Raw genomic sequence first — 27,758 nt, forward strand, 5'->3', positions numbered from 1 at the left:
AGTAGAGTTCATTGTTGACAACAAATGATAATTAAATATATTTTAATCACACTTAACACAATTTGAAGAAATACAAGGGGTATGAATACGTCTGCAAGGCACTGTATACTTAGATTTTAATTGATCACTAAAGCAGTTTCATAAAAATAAAATTAATGCTTTAACTTAAAAACAATTGCAACTCACGCATCAAATTAGTAAAAGTAATGTGTAAATATTTTGTTAAAAGGTGCAATATGCATAAATCGCATCGCTCCGCCATTTCCTGGTTGCTAAAATTCGAATACTCGCCTAATTTCAGTTTGTGACTAAACAAGGAGTCATTGTAGAGTATCATTGTACCATCTAAACTGCTGTGATATTTTTTCCATAACCAAAAATATTGTAATTTCAGCTGTTTGCTGGTGTACAAATAAACAAAAAATTAATTTAAGAACTGGAAGAATAAAAATATCGCACATTGAACAATCTACTGCTTCTTAACTTGCTTTCAATGAGAATCACAGATCCAGAACTTGATCGGGTCACCCAAAAGGTTACATATTGTAGCTTTATAAGGCTTTTAGAGGGGGTTGCTGATGTCCTTGAAAATTGCTTGCAATTAGGCATATTTATCTGGAACGTATACTGTTTTGTGATATATTGACGCTCTCTAGTGGACAAAAACGGAAGAAAAAAAATAGATCTGAAAACCTACAGCTCCCATAATGCGTTTCTTTATAGCCAACATTTCCGCATTGAAGGCATGCATTTACAGTAGCTAGCCAGTAACTTGCTTCGCCGTATAAAAGCTTTACTAACATTACATTTCTGTGTAACCTGTTGATAGCGGCAATGAACAGTGAAGGTATCAAGGCGATATTGCTCGACTTGGATAACACGCTCATTGACACAGCGGGTGCCGGTGGAGTGGCCATTCAAAAAGTGAGTAGCCCTGCCGTTTCACGACGTTCCATTTTTTCCCCCGAGTAAAGTAGGCTTACAGGTACTTGATTAGGTTGTCCTTTGCTTGATCAAAACATTCTCTGGGTTGTTTAGGTACACATATTACAATCAGCATTGATTTCCTTGTTTCCCAGGTCACAGAGCTCTTGAAGACAACATTAGACCATGAACACGCCATTGCCATTTGTGACAGATTTAAGCACAAGCTCCATCACGAGACCTTTGACCCAGCTGGTGGTAGGACAATAGATGAGGTGCGGATCAGTCACTGGGAAGAGAGCATCCAGGAGGTTATGGGTGGGAGTCCCAGCTCTAACCCCACCCTTGCCATTGAGTGCTACTACCAGTGGAAGAACACTCGCCTGGAGCTTCTAACCATAACACCTCCAGTACTTACCCTGCTGAAGCAGCTGAGGACCAGCCACAAACTGCTGCTGCTGACCAATGGAGAGACCCAGACACAGAGGGAGAAGGTAGTGGCGTTAGGGTGTCAGGGGCTGTTTGATGCTGTGGTGGTGGGGAGAGAGCATGCAGAAGAGAAGCCAGCCCGCTCCATCTTCACCCATTGCTTTGGCCTGCTCAGGGTGCAGGCTCACGACTGCGTTATGGTGGGAGACTCCCTGGACACAGACATTGTCGGGGGGTTTAATGCAGGGGTTAGAGCCACAGTGTGGATTAATAACAGAAGGGTGTGTCCACCTGAGGGATCTGTCAATCCAGACTACACCATTCCCTCTGTGCTGGATTTACCTGAGGTGCTGGCCAAGTTGAAGTGAAAGTACAGGGAACAATGTCTAAACCAATCACATGAAGATTGTTTCCAAAGGCCCAAGTTAATGAAAACATGATTTCTTTGTAAAAGGGATTGTAAAAAAATCTAAAATCAGCTTATTTTCTTTCATATTCATTCTGGATGAAAGACAAAATTACTTTACAGCAACCAAACAATGATTAGCTTACCTACCAAAATTCTGTTTCATTGTTCATTGTCTGTACTCTCTAATGCAGCTCATGTATAATTCTGTCATTTTATGTTATCTGTTGGTGGAGGTCGGTATTACATATAGTTTAATGGAAATAAAAAGCTGAAGCCCTGTGCACAGCAGTGTCAAGGCGCTGGTTAGGTCCGAAACAACTGAGCCACTTGGAAGTGTCTTGATTGTCATTCCGAAAAAGTAACGTAAAGTCAAAACTCACTTTCCCTAGTGGTCACATGAATCAACTTTGTCTAATACATTTACATTTTACATTTAAGTCATTTAGCAGACGCTCTTATCCAGAGCGACTTACAAATTGGTGCATTCACCTTATGACATCCAGTGGAACAGCCACTTTACAATAGTGCTTCTAAATCTTTTAAGGGGGGGGGGGGGGTCAGAAGGATTGCTTTATCCTATCCTAGGTATTCCTTGAAGAGGTGGGGTTTCAGGTGTCTCCGGAAGGTGGTGATTGACTCCGCTGTCCTGGCGTCGTGGGGGAGTTTGTTCCACCATTGGGGTGCCAGAGCAGCGAACAGTTTTGACTAATACACCATCAAAGTGTATTTTCTTACAGAATGTCACTCTAAATAGACTGATTTACAGTATTGTGTGCTGATAAATACTTTGAGGGAAAATGTACTTGATATGATTGTGATGTGTTGTCTCACCTAGCCACCTTAAGATGAATGTACTAATTCTAAGTCTCTCTGTATAGAGCGTCTGCAAAATGACAAATGTTATTTATATATTAAACAGTTACTGTGCAATATGTTTACAATTTTTTGGTAGATTCCAACTATCCTTTGACTTGTCTTAACTCAGCCATTATTTATGATAGGTTAGAGACCATTTTTTATTTATTTCACCTTTATTTAACCAGGGCCAATTGAGAACAAGTTCTCATTTACAACTGCGACCTGGCCAAGATAAAGGAAAGCAGTGCGACAAAAACACAGTTACACATGGGATAAACAAACGTACAGTCAATAACACAATAGAAAAATATATATACAGTGTGTGCAAATGTAGTAAGATTAGGGAGGAAAGGCAAATAGGCCATAGTGGCAAAATAATTACAATTTAGCATTAACTCTGCATAGATGCGCAGATGATGATGTGCAAGTAGAGATACTGGGGTGCAAAAGAGCAAAAATAAATAACAATATGAAGATTAGGTAGTTGGGTGGGCTATTTACAGATGGGCTGTGTACAGGTGCAATGATCGGTAAGCTGCTCTGACAGCTGATGCTTAAAGTTAGTGAGGGAGATATGTCTCCAGCTTCAGTGATTTTTGCAATTCGTTCCAGTCATTGGCAGCAGAAAACTGGAAGGAAAGGTGGCCAAAGGTGGAGTTGGCTTTGGGGATGACCAGTGAAATATACTCGCTGGAGCGTGTGCTACGAGTGGGTGTTGCTATGGTGACCAGTGAGCTGAGATAAGGCAGGGATTTACCTTGCAAAGACTTATAGATGACCTGGAGCCAGTGGGATTGGTGACGAATATGAAGCGAGGGCCAGCCAACGAGAGCATACAGGTTGCAGTGGTGGGTACTATATGGGGCTTTGGTGACAAAACGGATGGCACTGTGATAGACTGCATCCAATTTGTTGAGTAGAGTGTTGGAGGCTATTTTGTAAATGACAATCGCCGAAGTCAAGGATCGGTAGGATAGTCAGTTTTACGAGGGTATGTTCAGCAGCATGAGTGAAGGAGGCTGTGTTGCGAAATAGGAAGCCAATTCTAGATTACATTTTGTATTGGAGATGCTTAATGTGAGTCTGGAAGGAGAGTCTACAGTCTAAACAAACACCTAAGTATTTGTAGTTGTCCACATATTCTAAGTCAGAACCGTCCAGAGTAGTGATGCTAGTCGGGCGGGCAGCGATCGATTGAAGAGCATGCATTTAGTTTTACTAGCATTTAAAGAGCAGTTGGAGGCCACGGAAGGAGTGTTGTATTGAATTGAAGCTCGTCTGGAAGTTTGTTAACACAGTGTCCAAAGAAGGGCCAGATGTATACAGAATGGTGTCGTCTGTGTAGAGGTGGATCAGAGAATCACCAGCAGCAAGAGCAACATCGTTGACATATACAGAGAAAAATAGTCGGCCCGAGGCAGTCAGAGCAGTTGAATAGGTGGTCGTGGAGCAGGAATGAGATCCCGTGCGTCAGCAGGGGTCGTCGCACTCCATCTCCCCAAAGCGGATGCCCCCCTGGATGTTCCTCCCGCCCACCGGCTGGTTGGTCACCTTGTCCCGCGCTCCGAACCTGGAACTTGTCGGAGACCATGTGACGTAGCCTATGGTAGTAGAGACCACGCCGATGAAGATGTCCCCATCCAGCTCAAGGCCGCTGAGGCCAGCTGAAGAGGCGCTCGGTGCTATAGTGGTTGTAGCCGGCGGCGCGTAGCATGTCGCCGAAATGCTCCAGCGCCGAGCTCTCCTCAGAAAAGGTGAAGGGCGTGGCGTATTGGCACAGGCCGTGGAGGGCGCCTGACTTGCTAGCCATTTCTCTCGATGAGCATGCAAATGGTCATGACTGGAGGGGAAGCCGTGGGGGTTGGACAGGATGTCGGGGGTCATGCCGCGGGGGGGCAGACCATCAGCATCCAGTTTGTCCATTACCTTGGGATGACCGGGTTTGACCCCAAACACCAGATTGTCCTCACCCTTCTTCTCAACCAGGTCCACCAGCTCTGTCTTGTAAACACAGCCGCGACCAAAGTTCCTCTCCCATGATGACTTGTTCAGAATCTGGTAAGAAAAGACAGAAACCATGAGCATTCATCTACACATTCCTTCTAAACATGCAAACACAGAATTAAATAGAACACTTATTAATTTTAATATATACAGTGCATTCGGAATGTATTTAGACCCCTTTCCTTTTTCCACATTTTGTAACGTTACTGCCTTTTTCTAAAGTGGATTAAATTAGTTGTCCTCAATCTACACACAATACCCCATAATGACAAAGCAAAAACAGGTTTAGACATTTTTGCAAATGTATTAAAAAACAAATACCTTTGTCACCTTCCTGACCTTATTTCCTTTATTTTGTCTTTGTTTAGTATGGTCAGGACGTGAGCTGGGTGGGCATTCTATGTTATGTGTTTCTATGTTTAGGTTCATTGTTAATTAGCCTGATATGGTTCTCAATCAGGGGCAGGTGTTTTACGTTTCCTCTGATTGAGAACCATATTAAGGTAGGCTGTTCACACCGTTTGTTTGTGGGTGATTGTTTTCTGTGTCAGTACCACACGGGACTGTTCCGTTTGTTTAGTCTGTACCTGTTCGTGCGTTCTTCGTTATATGTAAGTTCACATGTTCAGGTCTGTTGACGTTGTTTGTTGTTTTTGTATTAGTTTGTAAAAGTGTTTATTTTGTCTTCGTTATAATTAAAGTACATGTATTCTCCACAAGCTGCGTTTTGGTCTGATCCATGCTCCTCCTCAGACAAACAATCGTTACAACCTTAAAACATGAGTATTCCGATCCTTTGCTATGAGACTTGAAACTTAGCTCAGATGCATCCTGTTTCCATTGATCATCCTTGAGATATTAATAAATAAAAGGCCACTAAAATGTGCAGTTGTCACAACACAATGCTACAGATGTCACAAGTTGAGGGAACGTGTAATTGGAATGCTGACTGCAGGAATGTCCACCTGAGCTGTTACCATAGAATTTAATGTTAATTTTACCATAAGCCACCTCCAACGTCATTTTAGAGAATTTGGCAGTACGTCTAACCAGCCTCAAATTGCAGACCACGTGTATGGTGTCATGTTGGCAAGCGGTTTGCTGATGTTAACGTTGTGAACAGTGGCCCATGGTGGGGTTATGGTATAGACAGGCATAACCTTTGCACAACAAACAAAATTGCATTTTAGTCAATGTCAATTTGAATGCACAGAGATAACATGACGAGATCCTGAGGCCAATTAGTTTTTTTTTACGGCAACTGTGACCAACAGATGCATATCTGTGTTACCAGTCATTTGAAATCCATAGATTAGGGCCTAATGAAATGATTTCAATTGACTGATTTCCTTATATGAACTGTAAGAGAGTAAAATCTTTGAAATTGTTGCGTTTATATTTCTGTTCAGTATACTTCCATTCGTTTTTTCAACTGATATCGAAGGACCTTCAGACAAGCCTTGAGAGGCCTGTTGGCATCCTGGAGAAAAACAACCGACGTGTTCATGAGTCTCACATTTCCACAAAGGTGTCATGGTCATATTTGTGTGTAGCCCTAACTGTTCAGACGCTACAGACAGAAGTTGGCAGAAGGACAGTACAAACTTCAGATTGAGTTACTAGATGCTTGTGGGCGGGATGGGGGGGGGGGTAAACTTTGTTTGTAGGCCAAACTGTTCGGACTCTACAGACAATTTTGTGAGAAGACCGGTTTTCGGGATGTCTCATGACAAACACAGCTCTAGCTCTGTCACCGCCGATGCAAAAACCCAGACATCTCTAGCTTAGACAGATTTTTTTGTGTGAACGTTTGTATTATGCTAATTTGATTTATGCAGGGGTGTGGACATCGACTCGAGGTTTTTAATAAAATGTCACATGTAGTGCGGGGCGATATGGCCTAAAAAAATCATATTGATTTTTTCAAATTCATGGCTGATTCACAATATATTTGTATTGTTTTCTCTTAATAGGCTGTTGTACAATTACAGTTTTAAAAAAACACTGCATTTCAAACAGTCAGCAATAATCTAATGAATTCAGGGTGTGTGTAATTAAGCTAAATTTAGCCCCACTAATAATGTAATTCTTTTATCAAAATAATTGAACCTGCTTCTTTGCAATAATCATGATCTGGCTTTCAAGTCTGTATATAAAAAATGACCAGAACTATGCATAATGCAAATTCACTTAATAATGACTAACTTCTTGTAGCAACCATTAGAACATTAACACAGGTCTCAATCTTTCAAGCACAAGCCCACGTGCTTTATATTTCAAGTTTAGCCAACTTGAATGTATTTATTAGCGAACAAGGGAGAACATTTGAATTGTTTTGAACACACCTTTCTGTCTGTCTCCAACTGTTTGAACAGCATGCTAGCCTTTCCACTTTGTTCAGATGTTGAAATCAAATGGCCTACCCCATTTCTCAGAATGAGTTGCCAATGACTTGTATAAATTGTGTTTTATGCTTATTGCACATTTATAAAATACAGACTAGACAGCAAGTAGAACAGTCTTTGGCTAAAATGCTGCTAGCATACATTTTCCAGGATCAACGTTCTTCAATAGTCCTGTTTTAGTAGTCTGCTCTGCGTGCAATTTGAGTAGCTGAGACATAAAAATGATATTGTTAGAGAGGTTAACTTCTCTATTAGAGAAAATAATGTTGCAATGTGTTTTGGTGTCCATATGACCGATTCTGTTGAACCAAACCTCAAATGCAAATAGTGAGTTGAAACCGCTTGTCAGAGATGAAGAAATGATCTCTCAACTGTGTTGGTGTGAGTGGCAGGGGGAGGGGCTTGGTGTGTGTGTGTGTGTGTGTGTGTGTGTGTGTGTGTGTGTGTGTGTGTGTGTGTGTGTGTGTGTGTGTGTGTGTGTGTGTGTGTGTGTGTGTGTGTGTGTGTGTGTGTGTGTGTGTGTGTGTGTGTGTAAAAAGAGGAAGAGGAGAAGTGCGAGGCTTCACTCTTGCCAAAATATGTACAAAATAAGCCCAATGCGTTTCTACGGGCTTATTTTGGACCTAAGCTTGTCGCCTGCATTCCCGCCATTTGGGTCAACGGCTCCCATTGTTAGGGCAGCGACATGAGCATCTCGCCATTATATTCAGATTTCTGATGTAAATGGAAGATGCACACCGCACAGAAGGAACGAAAGAGACGAGACCAAAAAGACAGGAGAACAAGCAGACACGAACGCTCATAAAAACGAATTCTTGCGATACAGGCATTTGGAATATTGTGCAAAAACAAATTTGAATTAATCAAATTCAATATATCGCCCTGCTCTAGTCACATGTATGTTCCTGTTCCAAATATCCCTGCTTCATTTCACCTTCAGTGCAAAGCCTAGGGGCAGGAAGAAGAGCTCTTTCTGGTAGATGAGGTTGAGCATCGCAGTCCCGTTATCCAGGTAATGCAAGTTCATATTGATAGCTGTGCACTCCTCCTTTACACAGTGCATGGTGATATGTGGGGAGACAGACAAAGCATAGCTTGATCTTTTGTCTGGATCAAGGTGATAGAATTGTGATAATGAGGGCGGCAGGTAGCCTAGCGGTTAAGTGTTGGGCCCAGTAACCGAAATGTCGCTGGTTCGAATCCCAGAGCCGACTAGGTGAAAAGTCTGTCGATGCGCCCTTGATCAAGGCACTTAGCCCTAATTACTCCTGTAAGAGTGTCTGCTGAATGACTAAAATGTAAAATCAATGTTAGGCTATTTACAGTAGCCTACATACGTCTTAAATACTCCAACACCGCAATGTTCAGCTCGTACATAAACATCCTCCACATACTGTACATTAACTGCCTTGCTTACCATACTGAGTGTATCCCTAGCCTCTGCTCTTCCACTTGGGTCTTGACATAGCAATAGGGTAGTTCCTCCTTGGCATGATCAGCATGTGAATAACTTTCTAGATCCCATTCACAAATTAATCATATCATATATATATATATATACACAGTTGAAGTCGGAAGTTTACATACACCTTAGCCAAATACATTTAAACTCAGTTTTTCACAATTCCTGACATTTAATCCTAGTAAAAACCCCTGTCTTATGTCAGTTAGGATCACCACTTTATTTTAAGGATGTGAAACGTCAGAATAATAGTTGAGAGAATGATTTATTTCAGCTTCTATTTCTTTCATCACATTCCCAGTGGGTCAGACATTTACATACACTCAATTAGTATTTGGTAGCATTGAATTTAAATTGTTTAACTTGGGTCAAACGTTTCAGGTAGCCTTCCACAAGCTTCCCACAATTAGTTGGGTGAATTTTGGCCCATTCCTCCTGACAGAGCTGGTGTAACCGAGTCAGGTTTGTTGGCCTCCTTGTTCGCACATGCTTTTTCAGTTCTGCCCACAAAACTTCTATAGGATGAGGTCAGGGCTTCGTGATGGCCACGCCAATACCTTGACTTTGTTGTCCTTAAGCCATTTCCCACAACTTTGAAATATGCTTGGGGCTATTGTCCATTTGGAAGACCCATTTGCGACCAAGCTTTAACTTCCTGACTGATGTCTTGAGATGTTGCTTCAATATATCCACATAATTTTCCTTCCTCATGCTGCCATCTATTTTGTGAAGTGCACCAGTCCCTCTTGCAGCAAAGCACCCCCACAACATGATGCTGCCACCCCCGTGCTTCACGGTTGGAATGGTGTTCTTCGGCTTGCAAGCATCTCCCTTTTTCCTCCAAACATAACGATGGTCATTATGGCCAAACAGTTATATTTTTGTTTCATCAGACCAGAGGACATTTCTCCAAAAAGTACTATCTTTGTCTCCTCGTGCAGTTGCAAACCGTAGTCTGGCTTTTTAAATGGCGGTTTTGGAGCAGTGGCTTATTCCTTGCTGAGCGGCCTTTTAGGTTATGTCGATATACTACTCGTTTTACTGTGGATATAGATACTTTTGTACCTTTTTCCTGCAGCATCTTCACAAGGTCCTTTTGCTGTTGTTCTGGGATTGATTTGCATTTTTTCGCACCAAAGTACGTTCATCTCTAGGAGACAGAACACGTCTCCTTCCTGAGCGGTATTATGGCTGCGTGGTCCCTTGCGTACTATTGTTTGTACAGATGAACGCGGTACCTTCAGACGTTTGGAAATTGCTCCCAAGGATGAACCAGACTTGTGGAGGTCTTGTGGAGTGGTAGAAAAACGTGTTTTAATGACTCCAACCTAAGTGTATGTAAACTTCCGACTTCAACTGTACATCAGATCTCAGTTGCTCTATGTATTGATTTTGACCGAGTTCGAGAGCATCAAAACTGTTGTATTATGGGTAAACTGTGACCGACTGATAATATTGAGTAGTTATTTATGATGCAAGATGATTTGTAGATCAGTCAGACTCAACTAGCCTTTAATGTCAGCTGCAATGTGGAAAGCCTTTTGTGTCAGTGGTCTATTGCAGAGTCAACGTGACTGTCATTCATAGTTGGCAATTATGTACAACAAACCTACTCATTCAAGGGTATTTCAAATGTATTACTATTTTCTACATTGTAGAATAGTTGTGATTACGTCAAAACTATTTAATAACACATATGGAATCATGTAGTAACCAAAAAAGTGTTAAACAAATCTAAATATATTTTATATTTGAGATTCTTCATAGTAGGCACCATTTGCCTTGATGACAGCTTTGCACACTCTTGGCATTCTCTCAACCAGCTTCATGAGGTAGTCACCTGGAATGCAATTCAAATAACAGGTGTGCCTTGTTAAAAGTTAATTTGGGGAATTTCTTTCCTTCTTAATGTATTTGACCCAATCAGTTGTGTTGTGACAAAGTAGGGGTGTTATACAGAAGATAGCCCTATTTGGTAAAAGACCAAGTCCATGTTATGGCAAGAACAGCTCAAATAAGCAAAGAGAAACAACAGCCCATCATTAATTTAAGACATGAAGGTCAGTCAATTCAGAACATTTCAAGAAATTTTAAAGTTTCTTCAAGTGCAGTCACAAAAACCATCAAGCGCTATGATGAAACTGGCTCTCATGAGGACCACCACAGGAAAGGAAGACAGAGTTAGCTCTGCTGCAGAAGTTCATTAGAGTTACCAGCCTCAGAAATTGCAGCCCAAATAAATGCTTCACAGAGTTCAAGTAACAGACACATCTCAACATCAACTTTTCAGTGGAGATTGCATGAATCAGGCCTTCATGGTCAAATTGCTGCAAAGAAACCACTACTAAAAGGACAGCAATAAGAAGACTTGCTTGGGCCAAGAAACACGAGCAATGGACAGTAGACTGGTGGAAATCTGTCCTTTCATCTGATGAGTCTAAATTTGACCAAGAAGGAGAGTGATGGAGTGCTGCATCAGATGACCCGACCTCAACACAATTGAGATGGTTTTGGATGAGTTGGACCGCAGAGTGAAGAAAAAGCTCATATGTGGGAACTCTTTCAAGACTGTTGGAAAAACATTACAGGTGAAGCTGGTTGAGAGTGTGCAAAGCTGTCATCAAACCAAAGGGTAGATACTTTGAAGAATATAAAATATATTTGGATTTGTTTAACACTTTTTTGGTTGCATGATTTCATGTGTTATTTCATAGAGTTGATGTCTACACTATTATTCTACAATGTAGAAAACAGTAAAAATAAAGAAACTTTTGAATGAGTAGGTTTTCTAAAACTTTAGACTAGTTCTGTATATTATTTTATGTTATATCTAGTGTACATCCCTGGGTCTTATATCACTTTACACCACAAGAGAAGTCAGGAGCCGCAGATCAACAATACATTTTATTCTACATACATTTTTTATCCAATCAAATTTTCATGCAAAAGTTTGAGAAACATTAGCAAAAGAAAAACACATCATAGGCATTCCTCTGACGACATACAGTACAGTAAAATCCTGTTGACTGGAGGAGAGCTTAATATTTAAAATGTGCCAATGTTGCTGTTATGTCTTATACGGATTTATTTCTTCTTGGCTGCCTTGGTTTAGTGAAAAATGTTTGATAATGACAGAATTAAGTCACTTCATCTCCCATGGCAGTACACAAAGGAAGTTACACATTGCTCTTTAAAGGCCTTGAAATACCTACAACTCACATTCATAGCTAGAGAAGTAATACTACGGGGGAAAAGAATGACATTCATTTTAGACATAAAGAAATGTTCTTTGGTAAGAAATAGGAATTCACAAAATACGATGATAATGCAAGTAATTAAAAATGGGAAACGTTCAGTGCAAATAAACTGAGGAGAACCAGACATTACAAGAGATTGAACAATTAAGTCACACAGACCAGATAGCAATAGCCAAATGTATATTTTTGCAATCAAACAAATGAAAGGTGCATTTATATGAAGGAGGTTATTGCGTCTTCCAAACATCAAGAGGCAATTCCCACTAAGACACCCCTTCCCTTGGATTGAAAGACATTTCCCTAATTTTGATAATACTGATAGTCTTTGGATATTTTCCAATATGTTGAATAATAAAGTTTAGCTCTTACCAAATTTTTTAAAATCTAGAAACAAACTCCCCCCCCCCCCCTATGATATACAATCTAACTGAACATTCAACGGCAAATACTATATAATATAATTCATAGCCATTGTATGTTTTGACCATGCGCATATCAAATAGATTATATTTTAGCAGTCATTCACTTGTCCGTACATCATTCCCAATAGCAATCTTGTAAACATAAGATACGGATTAAAATATAAATATGTGCCAATGTTGTCCCTTAACCGGTGTTTCACTCAAAACATGTTGAAGCATAACCTCAACTAAAATATTTGAAAATGTGTGATAATGAAGAGAAGCGGTAGTGGTTAAAGGGGCAGTCTGCAGTTGTACCCATTGATTCTTGAAGAATATAACTTGCACATGCCTCATGAGTTAAGTTAAACTGTCATATCCCATCAGAACCCAAAATACACTATATATTCAAAGGTATGTGGACACCCCTTCAAATTAGTTGTCGTGGCTATTTCAGCCTCACCCTTGCTGACAGGTGTATAAAATCGAGCACACAGCCATGCAATCTCCATACACAAACCTTGGCAGTAGAATGGCCTTACTGAAGAGCTCAGTGAGTTTCAACATGGCACAGTCATAGGATGCCACCTTTCCAATAAGTCAGTTTGTAAAATTTCTTCCCTGTTAGAGCTGCCCCGGTCAACTGTAAGTTCTGTTATTGTGAAGTGGAAACTTTTAAGAGCAACAATGGCTCAGCCTTGAAGTGGTAGGCCACACAAGTACACAGAACGGGACCGCCGAGTGCTGAAGCGTGTAAAAATTGTCTGTCCTTGGTTGCAACACTACCGAGTTCCAAACTGCCTCTGGAAGCAACGTCAGCACAAGAACTGTTCGTCGGGAGCTTCTTGAAATGGGTTTCCATGGTCCAGCAGCCGCACACAAGCCTACGATCTCCATGCACAATGCCAAACGTTGACTGGCATGGTGTAAAGCTCGCCGCCATTGGACTCTGGAGCGACGAATCACGCTTCAACAACTGGTAGTCCAACGGACAAATCTGGGTTTGGCAGATGCCAGGAGAATGCTACCTGCCCAAATCCATAGTTTGGAGGAATAACCGTCTGAGGAATAATGTTCTGGGGCTGTTTTCCATGGTTCGGGCTAGGCCCCTTAGTCCAGTGAAGGGAAATCTTAATGCTACAGCATATAATGACATTCTAGACAATTCTGTGTTTACAACTTTGTGGCAACATTTTGCGGAAGGCCCTTTCCTGTTTTAGCATGACAATGCCCCTGTGCACAAAGCAAGGTTCATACAGAAATGTTTTGTCGACATCTGTGTGGAAGAACTTGACTGGCCTGCACAGAGCCCTGACATCAACCCCATCGAACACCTTTAGGATGAATTGGTACGCCAACTGCGAGCCAGGCCTAATCGCCCAACATCGGTGCCCGACCTCACTAATACTCTTGTGGCTGAATGGAAGCAAGTCCCAGCAGCAATGTTCCAACATCTAGTGGAAAGCCTTCCCAGAAGAGTGGAGGCTGTTATAGCAGCAAAGGGGGTCCATGTTTATGCCGATGATTTTTTTAATGAGATGTTCAACGAACAGGTGTCCACATACTTTTGGTCATGTAGTGTATATGCTTGGTTCACTCCAATGTTTGTAAACAAACAATAGCCTAAAAACATTGTTAAAACTATCATGTTGATTACATGGATGGACAGTCCTTGCATCCATAGCTCGGTCTATGAATTTGAGAGTGGTTACATTTTTCCAGCCGCACTTCGTTATTGTTTCAACTGCGGATTGCCCCTTTTAAGGGACTAACTAATACTACTAATACTTAAAACAAACGTTTAACAGAGGACAAAGTAACTTAATCTAAGAGTTAACTGTGGGTGACAATGCTATAAAGCCTCTGTAAACTGAACGTGGTCAGGTTGTCTACACTGAATATTACAGTTTAACACAGACAGACAAGGGCAGGGAAAATTACTTGTTAGCATGCATGCATAATAACTCCACGTAATATCATGGAAGCTATGCAACACCATAACCAACAGCGTTAGAAGTCTAAAAATCCTTTAAAAAATAAAAATAATACTTGCGTTGACAAAGTAGTTTTGTGGGGTTGAAGCTACTACGTTTACTACAGGTTTTCAAGGAAGCAAGCAAAAACTAACAAGAAACTCACTTTCTATGAAAGACCATTTTTTTTTAAAGGCAGCTCTTGGCTAAGAACCATCAGTATTAGAGGCAAAAGGGAGAGTAGGTCTACTTCCATTATGACACACAACAGACACAGTAACATGCTTCCACACCGACATGCAATCTCTATTAAAATCACAAACAAAAAACAGATCTACAGCTGTAGTGGAGATCCCCATGCATAACCGTGTAACAGTTTGACCGGTAGAACCTTTAGAAGGTTCAAATGGGTTGAAATGTTCTGAAGTTGCAAAGCTAGTCTCAAATTAAACAGGGGAGGTTTATGTCTAGTCCGTCCACAAATGCTCTTTGTTGACAGAGGAAAAAAAGAGTAATCTGTCTCGGAATCTTTTATAGTGTGAATGAACAACACTGACTAAATGAACTTGAATAAAAGTCTGTCAAAATGGAAGACCTAACTCTACACAGCGTGCATGGAATAATAGCTATCAAATAGCTATAATACAATTACAGTAGCAATAAAAATGTAGCCTATTTTCTGCTTTGATCCTATTTTAAAATACAGTACAAAAAAACTCTGGGGCTTTGTGAATAACCATGATATGAAGTATGCCTATAATCAATGTCAGGTATTCATATCAAGATGTAGGAAAGTTACCCCCCTGATAATGCTAACTTTTGTGGATCAAATACAAAGATCTCAAAACCCAGAGAAAAAAAGACTAGACCACACAGACATACACACTTGCCTGACCGACAATAGACAGGCTCACATAACACACACAGTAGCAGAGGCGTTATGCTAAATCGACAGGTTGCATCTTTAAGGGGGTATGGGTGGAGATGTAAGGCACTAAAGTCTGTAGAATAAGTGAAGCGTCCCCTCCATCTTCAGAGGTCGTCCATACAGTCTAGGGGCGCAGTCTAAGGGAATCTCTTCTTGTTCTGGGACCCCCAAATCCGTCATCAGTCTGTCGCCAATTTATCTTAATCCTCATCACCATCCGAATATTCACCAAGTCTACACACATTCATTTTCTGCATGCCTGTCCAGGCTTTCCTCTGAAATGCGCTTCAACTGTGGGGGTATGGGGAGGAGAATGTGGTAGCACATACGAGAAAGTCACACAATCTTCAGTCAATCACAAGGGTATTCCCATTCGAGACAAAACTTGCCATGCAAGAACCAATGAGATGGCAAAGCTTCCTGGCCTGTGGGACATCTCGGGAAAAGCGTAGGAGTGAGGAGCAGAGGGCAGAGATTGGAACTTCTGAAGCAGAGGGACTTACAATCGGGTGAATGGGCCCATGTGGAGGGGTCCTCTCAGTTTTGGCGAGGAACAGGATGAATTGAGAGTGGAAAAGGAGGGGGAGGAGGAGTAAGGAGCGGGGGAGGAGGAAGATGATCGTGGTTCGGGATCATTGTTCAGTGGGAAGACACTGGAGATGGCTACGTCCACGATACCTTGGCATAGCTCCGGGTAGAGTTTCCTAGAGGATGGAGAGAGAGTGCAATTAATAAGATGCCCCTTAAAATCAGGCTTAGTGAGATGATACTGGGAAAAATGAATGATTCAAAGGACAATTTTACAAGCACATTTAGGTTCACTGGCACGTCAGTCATCAAAAGACACAACATTAATTAAGCCTAATATGGGGGGTTGACATAGCTTTGAACAATGGAACAAACATTTTCAAAATAATTCAAATCTCTGCCCAAACCTCTCGGTTGGACAGAAACTAGCGTGAACGAGCAAATATATAACTGACACACATTGTGTTACGTTACAGCCTTATTCTAAAATAGATTAAATCATTTTTTCGCCTCAATCTAAACACAATACCACAAAGCAAAAACAGGTTTTAGAATTTTTTGTAAATTTAAAATAAAAAGCTGAAATATCAAACAAGTATTCAGACCCTTTACTCAGTACTTTGCTGAAAAACCTTTGGCAGCGAATACAGCCTCAAGTCTTCTTGGGTATGACGCTAACACCTTGGCACAGGTGTATTTGGGGAGTTTCTCCCATTCTTCTCAAGCTCCGTCGGGTTGGATGGCGAGCGTCGCTGCACAGCTATTTTCAGGTCTATTTTCAGGTCTCTCCAGAGATGTTAATTCGTGTTCAAGTCTGGGCTCTGGCTGGGCCACTAAAGGACATTCAGAGACTTGTCCCGAAGCCACTCCTGCGTTGTCTTGGCTGTGTGCTTAGAGTCGTTGTTCTGTTGGAAGGTGAACCTTCGCCCCAGTCTCAGGAACCAGAGCGCCCTGGAGCAGGTTTTCATTGAGGATCTCTGTACTTTGCTCCGTTCATCTTTCCCTCGATCCTGACTAGTCTCCCAGTCACTGTCGCTGAAAAAAATCTACACAGCATGGTTGCTGCCAACACCGTGCTTCAACGTAGGGATGTTGCCAAGTCTTCTCCAGACATGACGATCGACATTCAGGCCAAAGAGTTATTGTTTTCGTCAGACCAGAGAATCGTATTTCTCATGGTCTGAGAGTTCTTTAAGTGCCTTTTGGGAAATTCCAAGCGGGCTGTCATATGCCTTTACTGAGGAGTGGCTTGCGTCTGGCCACTCTACCATAAATGCCTGATTGGTGGAGTGCTGCAGAGCTGGTTGTTTATTTAACCAGGTAGGCCAGTTGAGAACAAGTTCTAATTTCAACAGCGACCTGGCCAAGATAAAGCAAAGCGACACAAACAACACAGAGTTACACATGGGATAAACAAATGTACAGTCAATAACACAATAGAAAAGTCTATATTCAGTGTGTGCAAATCTAGTAAGATTAGGGAGTTAAGGCAATAAATAGGCCATAGTGGCAAAATCATTACAATTTAGCAATTAAACACTGGAGTGATAGATGTGCAGAAGATGAAGGTGCAAGTAGAGATGCTGGGGTGCAAAGGAGCAAAAAATAAATAACAATATGGGGATGAGGTAGTTGGGTGGGCTATTTATAGATGGGCTGAGTTCAGGTGCAATGATCGGTAAGCTGCTCTGACAGCTGATGCTTAAAGTTAGTGAGGGAGATATAAGTCTCCAAGCTTCAGTGATTTTTGCAATTCGTTCCAGTCATTGGCAGCAGAGAACTGGAAGGAAAGGCGGGCAAAGGAAGTGTTGGCTTAGGGGATGACCAGTGAAATATACCTGCTGGAGCGCCTGATACGGGTAGGTGCTGCTATGGTGACCAGTGAGTTGAGATAAGGTGGGGCTTTACCTAGCAAAGACTTATAGATGACCTGGAGCCAGTGGGTTTGGCAATGAATATGAAGCGAGGGCCAGCCAATGAGAGCATACAGGTCGCAGTGTTGGGTAGTATATGGGGTTTTGGTGACAAAACGGATGGCACTGTGATAGACTGCATCCAATTTGTTGAGTAGAGTGTTGGAGGCTATTTTGTAAAATGACATCGCTGAAGTCAAGGATCGGTACGATAGTCAGTTTTATGAGGGTATGTTAAGCAGCATGAGTGAAGGATGCTTTGTTGTGAAATAAAAAGCCAATTCTAGATTGGAGATGCTTAATGTGAGTCTGGAAGGAGAGTTTACAGTCTAACCAGACACCTAGGTATTTGTAGTTGTCCACATATTCTAAGTCAGAACCGTCCAGAGTAGTGATGCTAGACGAGCGGGCGGGTGCGGGCAGCGATCGGTTGAAGAGCATACATTTAGTTTTACTTGCATTTAAGAGCAGCTGTAGGCCACGGAAGGAGTGTTGTATGGCATTGAAGCTTGTCTGGAGGTTAGTTAACATAGTGTCCAAAGAAGGACCAGAGGTATACAGAATGGTGTCATCTGCGTAGAGGTGGATCAGAGAATCACCAGCAGCAAGAGCGACATCATTGATATATACAGAGAAAAGAGTTGGCCTGAGAATTGAACCCTGTGGCACCCCCATAGAGACTGCCAGAGGTCCGGACAACAGGCCCTCCGATTTGACACACTGAACTCTATCTGAGAAGTAGTTGGTGAACCAGGCGAGGCAGTCATTTGAGAAACCAAGGCTGTTGAGTCTGCCGATAAGAATGTGGTGATTGACAGAGTCGAAAGCCTTGACCAGGTCGATGAAGATGGCTGCACAGTATTGTCTTTTATCGATGGCGGTTATGATATTGTTTAGGACCTTGAGTGTGGCTGAGGTGCACCCATGACCAGCTCGAATACCAGATTGCATAGCGGAGAAGGTACGGTGGGGTCAAAATGGTCGGTGATCTGTTTGTTAACTTGGCTTTCAAAGACTTTAGAAAGGCAGGGTAGGATAGATATAGGTCTGTAACAGTTTGGGTCTAAAGTGTCTCCCCCTTTGAATAGGGGGATGGCCGCAGCAGCTTTCCAATCATTAGGGATCTCAGACAATACGAAAGAGAGGTTCAACAGGCTAGTAATAGGGGTTGCAAAAATTGTGGCGGATAATTTAAGAAAGAGAGGGTCCAGATTGTTGAGCCTAGATGATTTGTAGGGGTCCAGATTTTGCAGCTCTTTCAGAACATCAGCTATCTGGATTTGGGTGAAGGGGAAATAGGGGTGGCTTGGGCAAGTTGCTGTGCGGGGTGCAAAGCTGTTGACCGGGGTAGGGGTAGCCAGGTGGAAAGCATGGCCAGCCGTAGAAAAATGCTTATTGAAATTCTTGATTATCGTGGATTTATTGGTGGTGACAGTGTTTCCTATCCTCAGTGCAGTGGGCAGCTGGGAGGAGGTGCTCTTATTCTCCATGGACTTTACAGTGTCCCAGAACCTTTTCGAGTTTGTGCTACAGAATGCAAATTTCTGTTTGAAAAAGCTAGCCTTTGCTTTCCTAACTGCCTGTGTATATTGGTTCCTAACTTCCCTGAAAAGTTGCATATCGAAGGGCTATTCGATGCTAATGCAGTACGCCACTGGATGTTTTTGTGCTGGTCAATGGCAGTCAAGTCTGGAGTGAACCAAGGGCTATATCTGTTCTTCGTTATATATTTTTTTGATTGGGGCATGTTTATTTAAGATGGTGAGGAAAGCGCTTTTAAAGAATAAACAGGCATCCTCTACTGACGGAATGAGGTCAATATCCTTCCAGGATACCCGGTCCAGGTTGATTAGAAAAGCCTGCTCGCTGAAGTGTTTTAGGGAGCGTTTGACCGTGATGAGGGATGGTCGCTTGCCAGCGGACCCATTACGGACGCAGGCAATGAGGCAGTGGTCGCTGAGATCCGGTTGAAGACAGCAGAGGTGTATTCAGAGGGCAGGTTGGTCAGGATGATATCTATGAGGGTGCCTGTGTTTATACGGATTTAGGTTTGTACCTGGTAGGTTCCATGATAATTTGTGAGATTGAGGGCACCTAGCTTAGATTGTAGGACGGCCGGGGTGTTAAGCTGTTGATGGAATTTATAGGTTTAAATTAATGACTAGAATATTCCACCCTGAAGCCAAATAATTGTATGAAATTGATTAGAATCGTGAAATTATAATCAATTACGTGTGTAGTGCTAGTCAGTAAAATTATAATAAATGATGTGTGTAGTTTTAGTCAGAATTGGGGTAAAACAATATAACTGTAACAATGTCTATTGTAGTATCTTAAAAACAGACTGAGCAAGATTCGGTGCCAACCTTGGCTGGGGGGCCACAGAGTACTTCCCAGGGTCTCCCTATCTTGAGGGAGGACGGGGAGTGATTCTCACGGACTCCCCTAATCTTTGTCGGCTGGGTAGCAGGACAGTATGTGCATAGGATACCTACTGTTTGTGTGCAAATGTATGTGCGTATAAATTCTGTTTGTGTGCAAGAGTATGTGCGTAAGGAGCTAGTATAAAATTAATGGTTTTGTACAACTAACCAGCGCTCTCGTGAATAAACCTTATTGACTATCTTAGCTGGGCCTCCGTCTGTTTCATTTCAATCAGTATCTTACAAATCCTGATTAGCAGACTGAGTAGTTTAATTGAATTGGTTTATGAACATCGAGAACATAATTCTCATGACATAAGCACATCCCAGTTTAGGTCATTTAACAGTACAAACTCTGAAGATAAATGGGGGGGCAATTAATTCACATATAGTGTCCAGGGCACAGCTGGGGTCTGAGGGGGTCTATAACAACCTGCAACAGCGAGACTTCTTTCTGGAAAGGTGGATTTTTAAAAGTAGAAGCACGAACTGTTTGGGCAGAGACCTGGATAGCATGACAGAACGCTGCAGGCTATCTTTGCAGTAGATTGCAACTCCACCCCCTTTGGCAGTTCTTTCTTGACGGAAAATGTATTAGTTGGGGATGGAAATTTCAGAATTTTTGGTGGCCTTCCTAAGCCAGGATTCAGACATGGCTAGGACATCAGGGTTGGCGGAGTGTGCTAAAGCAGTGAAAAAACAAAGGCTTCTAATGTTAACATGCATGAAACCAAGGCTTTTACAGTTACGTAAGTCAACAAATGATAGCGGCTGGGGAATAGGAGAGAAACTGGGGTCTACAGGGCCTGGGTTAATCTCTACATCACCAGAGGAACAGAGGAGGAGTAGGATAAGGGTACAGCTAAAGGCTATAAAAACTGTTTGTCTAGTGCATTGGGGACAGAGAATAAAAGGAGCAGATTTCTGGGCGTGGTAGAATAGATTCAAGGCATAATGTACAGACAAGGATATGGTAGAATGTGTGTACAGTGAAGGTAAACATAGGCGTTGAGTGATGATGAGAGAGGTTTCGTCTCTGGAGGCACCAGTTAAGCCAGGTGAGGTCTCCACATGTGTGTGGGACAAAAGAGCTATATAGGGCATTTTGAGCGGGACTGAGGGCTCTACAGTGAAATAAAACAATTAGAACTAGCCAAGACAGCAGTAGACAAGGCCTATTGACATTAGAGAGAGGCATAAAGCAATCACAGGTGTTGATCAGGAGAGCAAAGACAACAGGTCAATGGCGATGAATGGGCAGAGCGGGTCAGTTAGGTACATACAGGACCTGAGTTCAAGGCTGGGGCCGACAGGTAAACAAAATGAGGTACTGTGTTATTGAAACAGTCCAGGAGGCATCAGCTGTGTAGCAGAGTGATCATAGGGTCCAAAGAGCAGCAATAGGTGAGTCATGTGCCGTTCGCTAGTCACTACTACGCTAGGCGAGCAGGGGACACAGCGTTCAGAAAAGCTAGCGGGGCCGGGGCTAGTAGATGGCTCTTCGGTGACATCGTAACAGAATAGCCTGTTGAGACCACATCGGGCGATCACGTCGGCAGTCCAGTCGTGATGGATCGTCGGGGCTCCATGTCGACAATAAAGGGTCCAGGCCAATTAGCAAAGGAGGTATTGTAGCCCTAGAATTAGCTGGTATATAGGCATAGCTCGAGGCTAGCTCAAGGCTAGCTGGTGCTTGCTTCGTGACAGAGGCGTTAGCTAACAGTAGCCACTCGTTTGCAGCTAGCTAGCTCCAATGATCCGGAGTAATGATCCAGAGCGGCAGGAATCCGGTGATATGGTAGAGAGAAGCAGTCCAATATGCTCTGAGTTGATATCGCGCTGTGCAGACTGGCAGGTGTTGTCCGAGCTAAGGCTGGCTGATGACCGGGAAAAAGGTGAAGACCGCTAGCCGTGAAGACTAGTAGCTAGTTAGCTGGCTAGCTCCGGATGGAAGTTCCAGTTATAAGGAATAAAAATAGCAGATCCGAACCAAATTCGGTGAAGCGGGTTGCAGGAAAGTGTATTTAGTTTGTAGATAGAAAGTGAGATTAAGATATATACGGAAAAAACTGGCTATTTACACGGGATAAGACACGGGAACAAGACAACAACAAATACACACGTCCTACTGCAACGCCGTCTTGGATCATCTGGAAGGTTCTTCCATCTCCACAGAGGAACTCTGGAGCTCTGTCAGAGTGACCATCGGGTTCTTGTTCACCTTCCCGACCAGACGTTTGGAACCACCAAGGGCGATTGCTCAGTTTGGCCGGGTGGCCAGCTGTAGGAAGAGGCTTGGTGGTTCCAAACGTCTTCCATTTAAGAATGATGGAGCACACTGTGTTCTTGGGGACCTTCAATGCTGCACATTTTTTGGTACCCTTTCCCAGATGTGTGCCTCTGCACAATTCTGTCTTGGAGCACTACGGACAATTCCTTCAACCTCATGGCTTGGTTTTTGCTCCGACATGCACTGTCAACTGTGGGACTTTATATAGACAGGTGTGTGCCTTTCCAAATCATATCCAAACAATTGAATTTACCAATCAAGTTGTAGAAACTTCTCAAGAATGATCCATGGAAACAGGATGCACCTGAGCTCAATTTCGAGTCTCACAGCAAAGGGTCTGAACCTTATGTAAGTAAGGTATTTCTGTTGTTTATTTTTAATAAATGTGCAAACATTTCGAACAACCTGTTTTCACTTTGCCGTTAGGGGGTATTGTGTGTAGATCGGTGAGTTAAATTTTTTAATTTTAAATCAATTTTAGAATAAGGCTGTAATGTAACAAAATGTGGAAAAAGGGAAAGGATCTGAAAACTTTCTGAATGCACTGTATATGTGTATATGACCACTAGGAGGAGAAGGATATAAAATAATACTGACTGCGCGCAGGCCGGCGCTCCATTGATCTCGATCAGCCACACCTTGAAGCTTTCGTCCACCATGAAGTCAAAGCCAAAGAGCTGGAAGCTCTGATAGGACAGGTGCTTAGTGCTGATGGCTGGCTCAATGCATGTCAAACAGCTCCTAGGAGACCAGACAGAACAACCATTGTCAGGAGTCTGAGTAGTGGTGTAGCAAATACCTGTACATAGCTATTTGTAGAACTATGCATGTTAGGGAAAGGTCATGTTTGCAAGGTCATCTGACAAAAAAATTGTATTTTTCCATCTTCAATTAAGTAAAACACAGCACAGGATGAAAAGTAGCTACCTTATGATCTGCTTGATCTGAGGTAAAATGCTGGTCTCCAGTGTTATGTTGTGGGTGCTCAGCAGGTACTGTCGGAACTCGTCGAAGAACATCTCATTGCCCTCCTCGTAGCGGCCGTAGTTCTGGGAGTGCTCTTTCTGGATGCAGTGGTTAGTCAGGTGGCTGGTCATGTCCTGGAAGTTGGAGCTGTCGTAGGGCTCCGAGGCCGTCCTCAGCACACCCTCCCGGTAAAGGTAGATGTTGTACTGATGGTCCACGAGCACCCAGCTCCTAAGAACAACACAAACCCGCAGAGTCAGAGACTACTGGGCAAAACCCCAGCAATAACATTGCTTCTGTTACTGTTCCTCAGACAGCCTGAATTGTGTATTAATAAGGCTATATGGTATTTTGTTGGTAATAAATATGTAATAAACACACATTAGATGTGCTATCACTCACAAAAATATCAGTATCAGCTGCTTACCTGATGTCAAATTTACGGTTGCCAGGTTGCAGCAGTAGTGGTCTTTCTAGGTACTTCTGAATGACATGAACCTGCCCTTGATTATCAATGAACTCCAGCAATTGATTTGCATCGTAGGATATCAAAATTCCAGCACCTGGAACAAGAAAACCAACCCAAGCCTAATCTTTGTATACAAACCTTGGAATACATATTTAGCCAATAAAGAGTTTGTAACTCACTGGGCAGTCCAAGGAAACTTCCAAAAACATGAGGCAAGCATTAACTTAAAAAGAGAGATTCTTTAGGCAACAATACTATCCTATTTTCCCCATAGTGCCCAATGACTACAGTATCTAGCAGTATAAGCTGTCAATAGAAACCCGAGCCTTCAGACGTGATGACTGGGATGTACCTTTTGCTCCAGCAGATGACTTGGCGATCCACACTGTTCCCTCTCCGCTTTCCTTCCTTGAGTGATAAGAGGCCAGGAAAACTTCTCTTTCATCTGTCTTGGGGTTACTTTTCAGGTGGCCGATGCCATTCTTTACAGGAGCGACGGGGGTATTGAGGTTAGTAGGATAGATGATGTAGGATTCAGGCAACCAGTTGCTGGGGTCTGGAAGCTCTGGGCTAGTCTTGATTAACCTGCATAATGTAAAGAAAGAGGATATTGATCATATTTACAGCATCAGTGTGAATTTGAGTGAAAGTTACAGTATCAGAGTGAAAATGATTACACAACCCTTTTCAATACCAAAGTTTAAATACCTACTTGACTAAAGATGCTTTGCGGCACAACTTGTCTGCTCCTCTGTAATAATTCACCTGTTGCATCAGTCCTGGCTCATGACCTATGGAGGATAAACAAACACACAAAGGAAAAAGTGATGACGATAGGGCGGTGTAAGCACAGGAAAGCATTTTGCATGTGTCTGGTCCTTTCCCTCTGTAGTCAAACTTCAATGTGTGTGGCATTCGTACTTATAATGTGTGTGGCATTCGTACTTATCTGCAGAGGATGTGATTCAGTGATGTCACCAGCATAAGGTTTAAATTTCGTAACAAAGTAGCCAATATAGTCTAGACTATAGGCTCCAGGATAGTCAAGCCCAAAATATGAATCATAAAGTGAAACAGGGGTGGGCCACAAAAAATAATTAAGGAACATTTTTAGTGGTATAAGGGAATAACTTTCTTGTACTTTGCATAATGCAGCAGTCCTGGTTAGACTCACAAGGAGGCTGGGAACGATGCAGTGAGTGCCATAATAGTACTGGTGGTGTGTGTGTGTGTATCTACTATGGGCCTCCATCAAATCTCTACATTAACTGTTTCATGCGACACAATTCATGGGTTCAACTTGAGGGTGAGAACAATAATACTGACACTCCAACAAAAGGTATTCAAAGCCATGCAATACCATTTACTGAGTTTGCCAAAAGTGCTACTCTTACCAAGCCGTCCAAATGGCAGTCTGTTCCGTTCGCCCAACATCAAATTGAATCTGGGATTATCCCTTTTCAGTCTCTTCCATTGTCCAGTTGCGACGAGAATTTTGGAAACTTCAGCATAAATAGTGCTGTTCTCGTCTCTTGCGACAAATGTATACATCGGTGCATTCATATTACAACAATAGTATATGTGCAACAGCACACAACAACACGAATTATTAGCTAGCTAGCCCAGGTGTAGCTATTGAATTTAGCAGACTGGCTGGCAAACGCTATCTCGCGGACGGATGTCTTTGGCATGATGATGAGACAGTCATATCCAGGTTCTGAAAAAAGTGCTTCGCGTGTTCTTGTTGCTAGTGAATGTCTTTCATGATCACAAAAGTCCTAACTACTTAATGTTGCATGACTCTCGCCTAACGTTACGTTTCAGTCATGGGTGCCCAGATTTAGGGTGTGCCTGAATAACGACGTTAACGTTACTTGGTCCCACGTCTGGCTAAGATCCTCTGGCTTCTATCTGGCTTGCTTGCTAATGTTACGTATCTAGCTAACTTGCTGTCGTTTACTGGTAGCTGAATATATTTCTCAATTGTTGTTTAAATCGTTATCTATGTAAACTGGTACTTTCCTAAGATTTTAGCTGTTTAATTTGGGAGACAAAAAAAACGACCAATGAAAAGAGATTAACATTTTCCAGTAAAGGTTATTTTAAGGAGCTTTCAAGACAACTGGGAACTCGAAAAATAAGAGCTCAAATCATGACGTCGATGATGTTCAGGCCGGAAAGACTGAGCTCTTGAAAGATGCCAGAGTTTCCGACTTGGAATTCCGACTTCGATGACGGTTCAAAACAATTGTTCCCAGGCGGAGCTCGTCCCCCCCCCCAAATTCCCAGTTGTCTTGAACGCGCTGGAGTAAATCGGAGATTTCCGAGTTCACAGTTGTGGTTATTGTAGTCTTTATATTCTGGTACCTCACTTAAGGTAATTAAATGAAATACCTTCTGCAGATTTAAAATCAACCGTTACATTTCAACGGTATATTTCCTCATAATAACAGCAATTTGGATATAACGGAAATGTTGATGTACTGGATATCCCGGTGCGGACCCCCATTTTAGAAAGGCAAGTCGCTAGATATGTTTTTTTTTTTTATTGCTCATTTTTGTCTTTATTTTTAGTAGCTAGATAGTTTAGCCAGGCCAGGGTGTTAGCTAAAGCACATGTATTGTAGTGATTTTCACAGAAAATGTACAACTACGGCATTAACGTCTGTTACATTTTTGTAAATAATGCTGAGCGATGAGTGCTTTTCTAGGTCGTTCGATTATTTAAAAGGGTATCATATTTATCAGCCTAATTTTTTTTTTCATTTTTGAACGCGGCACGTGTATAATTAGAACCAGTTAGCAAGTCGTATATTTCAGAGCTTCCTAGTAGCAGTCGTCACTAGTTCCCACGGCCACAAATTCGACCAATCAGATGAGGGAGTGATGTTTGATAACGCGTGACCCATCAATGATTTGGTTATTTGTTAGCTATAATAAAACCAAATATTCTACAAACAAAGTGATAATCGGATGTCTTATTCAAACCCAGCTCGCAAGTTTATCATGAGTGTGTGTCCTTACTCATAGTAAATCTTAATAGTAAATAAATAGTAAGTAAATAAATAGTAAATAGTAAATCTCATAGTAAATGTCTTAACCCAAAATAGTGTAATGTTTGACAGAATGTTGACAGCTGTATAGAACACATTGTATTGCTAAAATGCGCAAACTTAATAGCTACTCACCGACACAGGATACACATTATCCCTCATGATGGCCTTCACCAAACCTGCAAGTTTCCCCTAACTATAGCGGCACTTCTCCACATGGCCAGACTTATAGCAGTCTTCTCCCCTTTTAAATTTTCATTCTTGAAAAATGTCATATGGTCTGAAATAGACACCAGTCGACATACTGTACAAACAATTATCTAGGCTAAGTAATACAAAAATATTATGTATCTACTGCTCTGCTAACTAGTTCAAGTGTAGTCAGTGGCTAGCCAAGACAGAGAAAGGGGACATAATAAGTTAAACACTTTATTCAATTCAAAATCAAATTTTATTGGTCACATACACATATTTAGCAGATGTTATTGCGGGTCTAGCGAAATACTTGTGTTCCTAGCTCCAACAGTGCAGTAGTATCTAACAATTCACAACAATCTACACAAATCTAAAAGTATTCATTTCAATGCAGATTTCAATGCGGATTCAACATGGATTGGGCACAGGTATCTGATCGCACTGGTGAACGTAGCTGAAAGCGTTGGCTAGAGATGATATGCAGGAGCTTCCTGCAGGAATTTGTAGTCTTGCTGAGGTCTTCTCTGTTGCTAATTAGCATTTCGATTTTTGGGGTAAATTTAGACAAATATATTGATAACACTCACCTTATCCGAGAAAGAATTACACCAAACACATACTGTACTTAATTTGAAGTGTTGGTAAAATTCACTATGTAAAAAATGAATGGTGGAAAGACAATTGGAACCATTGCTGCGTTTGGCCGCTAGGTTTTATGGGTATTATGATGCGTCCACTGTGTCAGACTACAGCTGCATTGTTTTTAAAATGGCATTTAAACAAACGGACAAGTAGATCACGTAAAGTAAAACATACACACTTTCGCATAAATATTCAGTTTTTTTTCTTTTTAAATTAGTTGATTTTTGGC

The 27,758-nt window shown here is 42.0% G+C and overlaps 2 protein-coding genes across 3 annotated transcripts; one reads left to right on the plus strand and one right to left on the minus strand.

The window, feature by feature from the left end:
• Positions 1-702: 702 nt before the first annotated feature.
• Positions 703-2,703, plus strand: nanp (N-acetylneuraminic acid phosphatase). The gene is made up of 2 exons (XM_055919229.1): positions 703-924; positions 1,080-2,703. The coding sequence occupies exons 1-2, from the start codon at positions 835-837 to the stop codon at positions 1,719-1,721; spliced, it is 732 nt and encodes a 243-aa protein (XP_055775204.1). The 5' UTR covers positions 703-834; the 3' UTR covers positions 1,722-2,703.
• Positions 2,704-11,382: 8,679 nt separating this feature from the next.
• LOC129853330 (tubulin--tyrosine ligase-like) lies at positions 11,383-27,662 on the minus strand. Of its 2 annotated transcripts, none has more exons than XM_055919254.1 (7): positions 27,475-27,662; positions 24,352-24,430; positions 23,992-24,224; positions 23,598-23,733; positions 23,132-23,401; positions 22,802-22,945; positions 11,383-15,754 (listed from the first exon to the last, which is right to left on the minus strand). In XM_055919254.1, the coding sequence occupies exons 2-7, from the start codon at positions 24,411-24,413 to the stop codon at positions 15,550-15,552; spliced, it is 1,050 nt and encodes a 349-aa protein (XP_055775229.1). In that variant the 5' UTR covers positions 24,414-24,430; positions 27,475-27,662; the 3' UTR covers positions 11,383-15,549. The 2 variants fall into 2 exon arrangements, with proteins under 2 accessions (XP_055775229.1, XP_055775219.1); XM_055919244.1 differs by lacking the exon at positions 27,475-27,662 and adding an exon at positions 25,034-26,721.
• Between the last annotated feature and the right edge of the window lie 96 nt (positions 27,663-27,758).

The sequence above is a fragment of the Salvelinus fontinalis genome, chromosome 1 (genome assembly GCF_029448725.1).
Source record: "Salvelinus fontinalis isolate EN_2023a chromosome 1, ASM2944872v1, whole genome shotgun sequence".
In the NCBI taxonomy this organism is placed as follows: domain Eukaryota; kingdom Metazoa; phylum Chordata; class Actinopteri; order Salmoniformes; family Salmonidae; genus Salvelinus; species Salvelinus fontinalis.

Excerpts from the sequence above, each read along its gene's own strand:
- nanp (XM_055919229.1), top strand. The coding sequence starts at position 835 with ATGAACAGTGAAGGTATCAAGGCGATATTGCTCGACTTGGATAACACG. Across the intron at positions 925-1,079 it reads GTGGAGTGGCCATTCAAAAA|GTCACAGAGCTCTTGAAGAC; the intron begins GTGAGTAGCCCT and ends CTTGTTTCCCAG.
- LOC129853330 (XM_055919244.1), bottom strand. The coding sequence starts at position 25,202 with ATGAATGCACCGATGTATACATTTGTCGCAAGAGACGAGAACAGCACT. Across the intron at positions 24,225-24,351 it reads CGCAAAGCATCTTTAGTCAA|GTTAATCAAGACTAGCCCAG; the intron begins GTAGGTATTTAA and ends TACATTATGCAG. Across the intron at positions 22,946-23,131 it reads CAGATCAAGCAGATCATAAG|GAGCTGTTTGACATGCATTG; the intron begins GTAGCTACTTTT and ends CTGGTCTCCTAG.